The 12,534-nt window shown below is 39.4% G+C and overlaps 1 protein-coding gene across 5 annotated transcripts in view; it reads left to right on the top strand.

The window, feature by feature from the left end:
* Positions 1 to 12,534, top strand: part of phf14 (PHD finger protein 14) — a 128,275-nt gene that overhangs the window by 27,322 nt on the left and 88,419 nt on the right. For 3 of the 5 annotated variants that reach the window (XM_031875820.1, XM_031875817.1, XM_031875821.1), the window contains exons 3-4: positions 2,562 to 3,316; positions 4,650 to 4,791. In XM_031875820.1, coding sequence (XP_031731680.1) covers positions 2,562 to 3,316; positions 4,650 to 4,791 — 897 coding nt within the window. Of the gene's footprint in view, positions 1 to 418; positions 657 to 2,561; positions 3,317 to 4,649; positions 4,792 to 12,534 lie in introns of those variants that run through there. The other 2 variants (XM_031875819.1, XM_031875818.1) reach the window with 2 other exon arrangements.

Below are 12,534 nucleotides of genomic sequence, written 5' to 3'. Positions count from 1 at the left end.
TATGTATATGTATATATATGTATGTATGTATATGTATATATATGTATATATATGTGTATATGTATATATATGTATGTATATGTATGTATATGTATATATATGTATATATGTATGTATATGTATATATATGTATATATATGTGTATATGTATATATATGTGTATATGTATATATATGTAAATATATGTATATGTATATGTATATGTATATATATATGTATATGTATATGTATATGTATATGTATATGTATATGTATAGGTGTATATATATGTATATGTATATATATATATGTATAGGTGTATGTATATGTATATGTATATGTATATATGTGTATATATATGTATATGTATATATGTGTATATATATGTATATGTATATATGTGTATATATATATATATATGTATATGTGTATATATATACGGGTCAATGACATGACATGCATATTTTTGTGTCCAAGTCCACTATTTCCTTTTTGAAATAATTGTATCAATTTGTGACATATATCATTTCATTCTATAAAACCTATCTAGTTTTGATACATTTTCAGTACAATCAAATAATATATATTATTTTATGTTTTGGCATCTCAAACCCTGAAAATGTCAGGTGGTGCACCTGTCCTGGCAGATGACCAGACTAACAAAACTATTAAAAAAGGTATTTAAATGATAATAAATTCAAAATAAAATACTATAGCATGCTTTTATTGTTGAAACGATTCAAATAAACCAAATGTCAGGGTGGCACAGCTGTAAAGATGGGACTTTTATTATGAAATTAAAGTGGAAAACAGTAAACAGGTTATTGCATCATCAAGAGGACCTCAACTGACCTTTATAGTAGAGTGAAAACGTTTTTATATCTCTTTTGAATATTGATAAAAACAGCTACTTTCAACTTATAGGTAGAGTGGTTCACTTTCCATGTCAGGGCGGTACAACCAATGTAAAACTAGAAAAATGATATTTTATCATAAATGTCTTTATTCTATTTAAAATGTATATGTATGAAGTTGTTAGCAAGAACAAAAGCTAATGCTAGTGTCCTTGTAGATGCCTGTTTAATTTGAAATCAGTTGCAAATGTCAGGTGGCGCAACCAGTAAGGCAGGTGGTGCAACTGCAGAGAATGTCACTCTATGATATTATATTTAAAGCTCTAACATTATACAAAAAAAAATTCTAAAGTTTAACAGTGTTAAATTAACTATATTATACACTTTCAAACTATTTTTCATGATATTAATGAATATCTTTTAACTATTAAGGATGCCACTGTCAAGTAAAGCAAAATCAGCATGACGCAGGGAGCAGACAACAAGTCATGTATGGAGTGTGTGCAAAACGCTGCTACAATGAGGTAGAAGCTGCAACACCCCAGGCGGAAACGACGGTGATTTTGCCTATTCCAGTTATGTGCTAAACATGATTACTCTGAAATATTTACTTCTTTTACTTAAAAAGAGTCTGTTAACTAAAAGCATGTTGTTGTATTTGAAAAAACAATGCAAATTGTCTGCATATTTCCTGTGATTAATAATATTGTCAGGTGGCACAACTGATAAATGTCATGGTGGTGCGACCAGGTGAAATATTAATTTAAAGCAATAAATAATAGGTTAAAGTGAATTTTTTTTTGCTTAATATGATGTGAAGAACTATTGTATTGAATGTATTCATTTGTATGTTTGTATTATTATGTTTCTCTGTTTAAATGTAAAATCAAAAGTTAAATATACTAAATATCTGGCCAAGAGTACGCAATTATGATAAATTATTGTATATATATAAAACACAACCACAAAATACGGTGTTAGACACAGTAGACACTCTAAGGGATACTTGTCAAAAATTTCAGTTTGAATAAATATTAAGAAAATATATATTTTTTTATAAATATGTGGTTGCGCCACCTGACATTTTTTAGCCTGTGAAGTTAACAAATACTGTTAACTATTTAAAATACTATGAAAAGTTAGTTCACAACTTAGACTTGTTTCACCACATTTTTCCAGACACAAAATATGCATTACATCCATTTTGAAGATAATTTTTAAAATTACCTTTTTAGAAGCCTTATTTGTCAATGACGCATACAGAAATACAATTTAATGACACGTATTATATCGTGAGCCGTCATCTTGGGAATCCTCATCCCAGGATCTGGAACCACTGCTGCAGGGCTGCAACTAACAAATACCTTTTATCATCTATTAGTCATCTTCTTATTTTTACAAATAAAATGTCCGTAAATAGTGACAAATGCCCATCACGATTTCCCAAAGTCTGAAGTGACATCTTCAAATGTCTTGTGATGTCCGACCATCAGTCCAAAACCTAAAGATAATCATTTAGCTATAACATGAGAGCAGGAATGGACGCTAGTTCTCACTAATGAGGAGCTGGAACCAGAGAATGTTCCGAGAGCAAAGGGAAGAGAGGAGGAAAATGTGTTGATGCTGATGAAAACCCAACATCTTTTGATTTTGCTGCTTCAAAATGAAAGCCTCCCTTGTCATTGTTCACTCTTTTGATTCTGATGTCATTGTTTTGTGTTCTGACAGGATCGGACGGCACGGGCAACAACAGTGAAGAGGGAGGGTCCAAAGCAAGCGCTGCGGGTTCAGGAAGCGACTCGGACAACGACGCTGGTTCTGCAGACGATGCCATAGATGAAGAGGAGGCCAAAGACCTTGCTGCTGAGGAGAACCTAACAGAAGACGAAGAGAAGACCAAACAGCAGGCATCGTCGGACAGCTCCACCAAAGACACCCCCGCCGTTACCCGACCCAAAGGCCGACGCAAGAGCAAGAAGACGTCGGAGCCCGAGCCCGCTGCAGGGGCTGGCACTGGCACTGAATCTACCTCCACGTCCGGGTCTGGCAGCGCCAACACAGAGGAGTCTCAGACCGAGCCCAAGAAATGGAATTTCCGCAGGAACCGCCCCCTGCTGGACTTCACCACGATGGAGGAACTGAACGAGATGGACGACTACGACAGCGAGGACGACAACGACTGGAGGCCCACGGCAGGGAAGAAGAAAGGCAAAGCAGCTGCTCAGAAAGGAGGCACTGAGGAGGAGGACGGGGGCAGTGCTAGTGAGGACGACGACGATAACGACGAAGACGAGGACGACGGCGAGGACGACGACGAGAAGGAGGATGGTGATGACAACAACAACACCACCACCAACAACACCAACAACAGTAGCAGTGACAGTGACAAAGATGTGAAGAAGCCCAAGAAGAAGACTAAGAGCACCAACGCTTTTGATGAAGAGCTGACCAACGACAGCATGTCCCAGGGAAAGGGCAATGAGGTGACAAATTATTATGAATTTTATTGTCAATTTTCAAATGATAACTTATACTATTGCACTGTGTTTATTGTACTCACCTAGCCACACTCCTTGTATGTGTAACACACTTGGCAATAAGATCAACAGTTTCTGAATTACGTAACAAATTACATACAGTAATCAAATCATATTATTTTAAAGAATTCGAATTAACGTCACAAGATATCAGCCAGAGAGCTGGCTGAGACACAATGCAGCCCACCAGATTACTAGCTATTCTCTGGAAGAGCTGCAGCAATTAGTCAATTATCCATTAGTGGAAAAAGTAATCGTCTATTACTATTTAGGTAATTGATTACTCGTGTCATGTCGGGAGGTTTTTGGGATTCCACACCATAGATGGAAACATTTGAGGAAAAGCTGAGGCTCTTTTTTGACTTTGTAAAATGCAACTGCCTTATTCTACTATCCGTAGAATCAGATTCTAGGATTGTCATATTATTGGCCGAAATGTATTGGAAAAGTATTATTATTATTATTATTATTATTATTAAGTGTATTGAAAGACGTAATCATTTTCATGCATGTTTTTGGCTTCAATCCATATTTTTTGGTGTTGAGCTTTTCAAAAATAAAAATGTTAACAGAGAAAGTGGATTTAATTTAATGGTACCAACCAATTCAATTTAATCTGATGAATCACTTTACTCAAATTGAGGATTTTGTTGGAAGATTCTGATGTTGATTTTGAGGGTTATGTCAACAGCTTTATTAAAAAAACCTCCATGGAGGCTTTGAATGCAGAAACAGACTTTCGGTACATCCCTAAGAATTTAGTTGGAAAGTGTTTGTAGTTGCTAAATTATATTTGCTGCATGTTGTAGTCGTTAGGTAAGATGGTGTGATTTAAGTCATAATTGTGTTATTTACACAAGGTTGTGGACAAGTTCTTGTGAACCAGACTTTGTGCTCGGAGTCAAAAGGCTGAGTGAGGGAGCTGCTACACTACTGAGCAACGGAGCATTGACGCAAATGCAGTCCTCCGCCTTATGCTGGCTATGTGACCACTGCAGGAGTTTGGTATTTGGCCTGCACATTGGCTACTCTCTTTGTATGGTACTCCATAATACCAAACAACAATATGAGTCACTAAGTCACCATATAATCCAATGAGAGCTTTAGATGGTATCAGCGTGATTCCAGGAGAAGTTCTGCATCTGTTGTAATCGACTTAGCACAGTGTCCATGAATCCCATTGTATATGGGATTTACTAATGGTCAGTTGCTGGATCTATGGTCAGATCAGAGGAGGAGGGGATGTGGATAAGTGGCTTTACTGTGTCTCTGTTTCCTGATCCCCCAGGATGCCTTGCTGGACCGGTCCCAAACCTGGAGCACGCAGCACATCCTCATCTGCTGCGTCTGTCTGGGAGACAACAGCGAGGATGCAGATGAGATCATCCAGTGTGACAACTGTGGGGTGACTGTGCACGAAGGTAGGCTGCTGACTTTCGACCAATATAGTGTCGAGGTATCTGTCCCGATCAATGACTCTGTGGGTCATCTCTTTTGGATTGGTGCTGTTCCAGACATCCATAGTGAAAGCTGACCATGCGAGGTGGATCAATGTGACACCATTCATTTTCAATTACTTCATTTATTACTTATTTCCCCTTGTTGTACTAATCGAAAAGCACAAGTCAAAGCAAGGCAGACTGAGAAGAGCTGCTGCTTTTTAATTTGGACAGAAAATGTTTATAGTACATATTCCCTATTGTAGCTCCATGACTTCAGATCCAGCTCATAAATGCCCTATTTCACAGTGAAGCATGTAAAACACTAGTGAGAGTGAGCCTTGCCATAGAAAACAACATGGACATGTTAGTGTTTGTTGCCCGTTACACTGCACCTTGCATCACAATCATCCATATTGTCCAGGGCAAACGTACGCACTTCTATTGACTCCCCATTCATTGGTTTTCCCGCTGACATAGTTTAAATAATAAAAGCTAATATGATTTTATCAAAAAGCTCATGTCACACAAAGTGGCAGGTGCTTTACAAATGTAATGATAAAGGAACATGGTAATATTGAGCACTGAATACAGACTTTCATTGGGTTAAATATCGGCCCATGTTCACATGTCTGTAATCTTATCTCACATAAAACGCACAACATCACACTAACTCACAGCTTGCACTACACTGACACAGTCCACCATCACTGTGATCGGCTGAGCTGTATCAGGGTTCAGCCGTGAAGCAGCGAACACCTTTGAGGTGCGAGCACGACTTGTTGGATTATCTCAGACAGTCTAACTCACACACACACACACACACACACACACACACACACACACGGGCGCTGGTGGGAGGGAACCAGCCTAATCACCAATTCTCCATAGGCAGACAGGAGATATTAGGAGCAGGTCTTAACTTTATCTTGTTCTTTCGGTTGCTTGATATTTTCTTCCTCAGACACGTTTAATCTCCCTGAAAAAGACAGACGGGAGACTAAGTGGTTTGCAGTAGAGGTTTGAGAGCGAGGAGGCCGTGGCAGCACTCCTATCTCCCTATCCAAGGACATGAATGGTCTGGGGCAGTAAAATATGGAACTTTATTCTGGCAATCCGTTTTCTGAGTTCATGTGTATGCGTGCCCGCAGTGGATAGTGGATCTATTGTGCTATTGGAGGTTTAACTCAGTAGCTCAGCTGTTTTTTGGCAAGACATATGATCTTATCCTTGAGATTTATAGCACAGAATCTAGCAACTTGGCGATTTGCCGATTACTCTGGACATTTTATGAGAGAAGATGTTCGTCCATGACGCTCAGTATCTGTAGAGCTCTTTCTTTTATCTCTAACGTTGGATGGCTGTGTGTCAAGCTTTCACAAAGTTTCCCCTCTCGATCTGTTCCGTGCAAAACCGTCAAAAACAGACTATATTAGGTGCATATATTTAGCGTTACGTTATCAGGTTCCCTATTAGCATTGGGTTTAAATCGGAAATATTGCCAAATAGGCACTTTTTCTTTTCGCTTTGACACCAAACTTTCCGCCATGGTCTTGTCGGTCAACTGTCCTTCCCCTCGTGATGTGATGAGTGAAGTCTGTCTCCTGCTACTCTGTGCTGTACGGAGCAGATACTTTCACTACTAATTGTAGCACGCTTAGTATTAAATATCAACTTTTTGATGAACGTGCGAGCTGATACGCGAAAATGAACTAAATTGGTAATTTCTATAAATAAATGTAAAGTGATGGTGGGCAAAGTAATTTAACCAGTGTATGCCATAACACTGGTAACACCGAATACCGTGGTAAGCCTACTACTGGTGGAGTCACCCAAGGAAAAGTTTCTGATGGGGGTAAGAGTACTTGAGAAAGAATAGCTTACAAGTGGTGGAAAAGAGAGAACAAGACAAAGTATATTTAAGGAGGGTTCTGCTTACTCACCATCACTATAAACTGTGTAGTACTGATAATGCTCCCTTAGGGTAACTAATGACTTACTCATGAACGTCAGTGGTGGTATGGGCTCTGTTTTACTAAAAGTATGTGAAAATAAGGCTGCACAATTAATACAAATTGTATCAAAACCACAATATGGCCTAGGAGGCGCAAAATATGGCCAACACATATTATTCTTTGTTTGGTTCAGATCCCTGCACCAATCATGTTTTTTCAATGAAAATGAGAATATGATGTAAAAATGTTCATTCTCTCCAATATCGCAAATCATATCTTTCAAAATCGCGTAGTCCTAGAAAATGGACAAGTCTGTGTTTTTAATGGAAATCATCTTTATTGATGGTTAAAATGTAGTTCGGATTACTTCAAGGGTAACTTTTGGGCCCTATTTTATTTTTGCTGTGTACGCCTCCACTGGGCAATCGTAATGTATTCGCTGCAATCAGATAGTCTGTAGAGTAAATAAGTAATGGATCGTTTTGTTGAAATAACCCTGACCTACATGTAAGTATCAGCTTTATTTTGTAGCTGGATAAGTGAACATTGTGATGCTGGAGATGAAGGTGTGCTCATAACAGGTTGGCTCATTTCTAGAGGTCACAACGTACTTTGTTGAAGGTTAAGACGAGGAAGGACTTTCAGGCAGAGATGAGAGACGAGCTGTCTGTATCCTGAGCTCATACGAGCCGGTCTTGCTGCTCGACTTCCCTGCTTCTCTTTGTTCTTGCGCTGCACCACTGTCCAGACACCATCACTGCCTCTCAGACGAGAAGAGAGGCTGACATGAAAGGTAGGCGCACACGACCCGGGTGAGAGATCAAAAGCTGGAATGAGCCGAAGTCCACAAAGCGAGCGTCTACACAGAGCACATAGAGGAGTCCTGTTCCTGCCAGCCTGCCTTTTGATTCTCACTCTTTCACAGTCATACAGGTGGACATCATTACCATACCAGATGATCTCCCTTTGCTTTTACTGTAAATGCCAAAGCAGGCCCTTTCGTCACATATTCATGTGTTAAGCTTCTGGTTTTCTTTTTATTCGGTAGTCTGAACATTCAGAACCCTTATTTTGTCATTTAAGGGCAAGACATTTCTCTTAACTATTACTGTAGAAGAGGTAAATGTTAATAATACATCACCATCAAGCTGTCTTCCTTTTCTGATCCAGTGAAAGTGATGTTGACTTTTATACTCATATGGAAGTTCAATGTACTGTAAATATAGTTATTGCCACAAATGTCACCTTATTTGTTTAGTTTAATACTGAGAAAAAGTAGGTTGGATGTCCTATATTTTTGTCATTGTCAACAAGTCCCATGGAAAAACGCAAAGCAACAACGTGATGGTCCGTCTCTTATTACTCTCTGACTTCCCTAACCTGAGTCTGTGGCACTGTACTGCCTCTTAAAAACCTCTAACAGATAGCTTCTTTTAGCACAGAGGAATGACGTTTATCAGGCGTTGGATACACAGACAATACTTTTCTGCAAAAATATAGAATATCCTTAGCCGTATGGGGATGCTATAAATGACACTAACTACACAAATTATTTTGAATATACTTGAATTGTCTCCTTGGCGCTGAGGGATGAAATACTCCAACTTAACTGAATATGATTTTGAGCTGATATATTTTTATGAGGGTTGTTGACGATTTGAAAAAAAAAGTAAAACATGTTACCATTTACATGGAAACAAATTTATAACAAATATAATTTTTCTTTTGGAATATTTTACTATGACTACGGTTGGTGAAAATAAGAAATTGACAAAATATATCTTGCCAAAATAATTAGTACATGCTTAAATATCCCAGAGGCTGCTTTTTACATAGTGCTCATGACATTTTTTACACGGCTCGATTCATAGAAATTAACTGTTTCCCATGGTCATTTAGTACAAAAGGAAATTATTGCCATAGTGACAACCATGTCAGTGGGGCCATGACGTTTTTTTGCAGCTCATCAGAAAGAGAGTGGAAGCAGCTCCGGAGACGGATGGCTGGCTAGTTAACTAGGCAGTTAACTAGGTAACTAGCCTGTCCTTCCCTTGAGAGACGGGAAGTGAGGTGGAGGAGTGGCCACAAGCCCACTGTTTAGCTCATTGTTTTTTAACTAGTGTAGCATGACGAAATTAGCAAGCTGGCTAACTAGCCAGCTGTCGACTAGTTGGCTAGCTAGCTTGTTCTTTGCACAATACTTGCTACACTGGTTACAGAAAATGAGCCCAAAAAAGTTGTCACTTATCAGGTGATGGCAATGTGCTTTCCCACTCTGTGACAAGAGTGTGTGGAAGTATTCATTTGTTACATTTTAGTCATGAGCTTAAGAAACAGCTTTAACAAGCGCATTTTTCTTTAATACCGCATTAACCTCTTTTACTCCACCTCTCTTCGCCGTAGACCCATTTTTGGATAATAGGGATATTTCAGGGGAGATAGCACGCCAGCAGTATTTGCCACATAGAAGTGGTGCACATCATCTGAAAGCATGAAATCATTGCATTTTTCTGCGATTGGATGGCGAAGACTTCTGCTCTGGAACCTGCTCAGAAACCCTTTTATTGTCAATATAACTATACATCCTCTGACTGCCCTAGGTCTCCAGGTTATGGTTTGTCATCTAACATAACTACAATTGGGCTCATTGGATCAGCTTTCCAGTCATACCCAATTAATGCCAAGACCACAGTATGCAGAAAACTTTTTTAAGAATAGGTTAAAACAACACATTTATAGTGCTATGCTTGGTTTTTGCCCCGAACTGCATTGGATTAGAATATAAAGGTCATATCTGTAATGGGAAGACCTATTGCCCATAGAACCCATTTTCATTCCCATATCTTGAGGTGAGAGGTCAAGGGACCCTTGTGAATTTGTCCATGCCAGTTTTTCCCTTGGAACTTTGGAGCATTATTTAGCACCTTCCCGACAAGGTAGCATGGCATGGTTGGTACCAATGAATTCCTTCTCGGTTCATATGCTAACAGTACCTTCCCTCTAGCTCTAACAATGAGCCTGCTACAACCTCTGCATGACAGTAAAGTCGGCCTACGTTGGTGTTGTTGCTTCCAGAGCAGCTTCAGTGCTCCTCATAGACTCTTAGAGGGAGAATGGGGGAGAATAAAAAAGATATTCCCTCATTTAGTGTTTTAATGATAATGGTGGTGGTGGTGGAGGGTGCTGTTAAACATTTTGCACCAAAATGTCCCATCGGTTGGTAGGGAACTGGTGACGATGAAGGTTGTATCATAGGAAGTACATCATTTCAGTGACGATTGTGCCCTGTAAGGAAACATCTGCATTCACTATCTTTCTCCACTTATTCATTCACATTTCTCTTGATTGGTAACTCATTTGTATTATATGGTATGTAGATGCCAACTGCAATGTGCTGTCCGAATAGCAGTTGGCGTTTTCATTTATGTGAGGTCCTCATCGCTTTTATTTGCATCCCATGGAAAAAGAACCCATGGCAAGGTGCCGACATTGCGTTTACTCTGCCTTTATACTCATTCTCACTGCTGGATGCATCCACATCATGGTGGCTTTTGTCGAAGGCAAGCAAACAGTTCTTTCTATTAAATCTCAATACAGTTTCTTGGTTCTTGGTTCAGTCAACTCTACCTTGCCCCCTTTTTTTTCCTGCCAAGCTCGTCATTCCTGACAAGGATAATCTTTCCTTCAGGGATTATGAAGATATCCTGTAGTCATCACTTTTTGTCAGCTTAGCTCATATTAGCCAGCAACCCGTGGCTTAACGGTCTGAGCTTTGTATCTCAGTTCAAAAGGAACACCGAAGATTTGTGCCACGGTTCAGCCATAAGTCGGTTAAACCAGCATGGTGGTCGTTCACAACCCCCAGTTCCACGGTTCAAAGCCCAATCAGTAAGGATGAAGCACCCAACTGTTGCCAAAATGACTCCAGTAATACCTCTTCCTTTAAGAAAATAAAAGTTGAGTGGAGATATATTGGAGCTAGCAGGATTTAGCCTTCAGTCCTTGCTGCGTGCTGTGCAGGAAAATGGAGGTAGAAAAATAGGCAGTAGTTACGTTCACATCTTGGGTAGTTAGATTCTAAGTAGTTTGCCTGTTTTGAAGGTCAGGAAAAATTCCAGCTGTGAATTAATTGCACCAATCAGAAGCTTGACTGGTGTGTCCTGCCTCTGAGTTTAAAAAAAACACTGGCATGTAAAAACTTAAGATATACTCCACCAGCCTCTGAAGAGCAGAATTCAAAATTAGTGATTCAACGTGACACACAGCAAAGGTCTCGCAATCAGAAAAGGACATGGACCCACCAAACAAAGTGTAGAGCTGAATAAACAACTCCATCCGCAGTGTTTGCTTTCGATGGGCGCCCGACTCCCCAGTGTGGCACACAGTGACGGGCATGCAGAACATTGAGCTTTAGATTTGTGAGTCTTTCCCATTGCTCTAAAAGCCCGAAGGCTGGTTGACTGAATTAAGAGTTAGAGTGTTATCTCCCCAGCGGAGGCAGAGTGCTGATTGCTGCCCTCATTGGTAGTGAAGAGCACGTCTGCCTGGTGTAATAGCTGCCATAGAAACCACATCAGCCAAGTAATTGTTTAGGCAACCTCAGAAAATTAAGAGGACAACATTAAAATTCGTTCGCTTGGCTTCTTCATGCTTCTCTGGGGCACTTTTTATATCAAATGTTCAATTTGTGGTGCTGCAGTGTCCGAGTAGATTGACAGCTTTGAAACCAGAGCAAACCAGGCCTATTTTGTACTTTATGTCTTCTACTTCGTTCTCAGAGTGTTACAATAGCAAACCACAGGGCATTGAAGACAGGACATACAGTATAGCAAAATTAGCTACATTTTGTAGCAGCTGGCTAAGAAAAGCTCTCTGAGCAGCAAACGGCAACAGCATTCTATACTATTTCTATTTCTACCTTCCATTACTTTGTGTTGTCAGTGAAGGGCAACACTAACCTATGGCAGAGCAAGAGGCAGGTCCATGTTATCTCTTTCCATTTAGGTTTGATGATTGATGGATTATGCCATTCAATTGACGAATGACAACACTCGACACCGCAGAGGGTTTCTTGAATGTTTATCTTCCAGACAGAGGAAACCTGCAGTTGAACAGTAATAGTTTCTTGCTGTGACAAATAATGTTCTTGCTTCATGCAAATTGTAATAAACAAAATTACATGGTTTTTGTACTTTCTCCAATAGTTCTTGCACTTACATATTTATTATTTGAATTCCAGTTTATTACCACCTAGTTCTTATTTTTGTAGATTGGTCATCATTTCTGGTTATTACTTTGTACTCACCATTTGAATTGCTGAGAGCTAAGATACACAATGTGGCCACATTGTCTGTTTGTTTTTCCTTGTCAGTCAGATGGGTGCAGAGTTTGTAAAGGTTTATAGCCTTACGGTTATCTTATTTGGATACATTTTTAGACCCACTAACTATTTTATCTTTGCCCTACTTTACTTTCTGTCGTTGTGCACACTTTATTGTGAGGGGTTATTACCAACAACTCAGGTGCACTCATTGTCCCTTTTACCTCAGACTAAAGTGGTTTTGATATTCTAGATAAACCCTTAGCTTGTCTACAACCCTCCTTCCCTGTACAACTTCATTTGAACCATATCGTTACATTCACAAATCTCAGCAATGAACCTGGTGAGCAGAATGATGTCAAAAGCCATACAAAATGGCCAAACACCATATGACAATCGGGGGTCCTGGGTTGTGCACGGTACTTCTAAAACAGACAAGGCCTATAATAT

The sequence above is a fragment of the Anarrhichthys ocellatus genome, unplaced genomic scaffold (genome assembly GCF_004355925.1).
Source record: "Anarrhichthys ocellatus isolate YVR2014 unplaced genomic scaffold, GSC_Weel_1.0 scaffold96, whole genome shotgun sequence".
In the NCBI taxonomy this organism is placed as follows: domain Eukaryota; kingdom Metazoa; phylum Chordata; class Actinopteri; order Perciformes; family Anarhichadidae; genus Anarrhichthys; species Anarrhichthys ocellatus.
The sequence above is the reverse complement of the archived record's forward strand: the minus strand, read 5'-3'. Positions and strand labels throughout refer to the sequence as shown.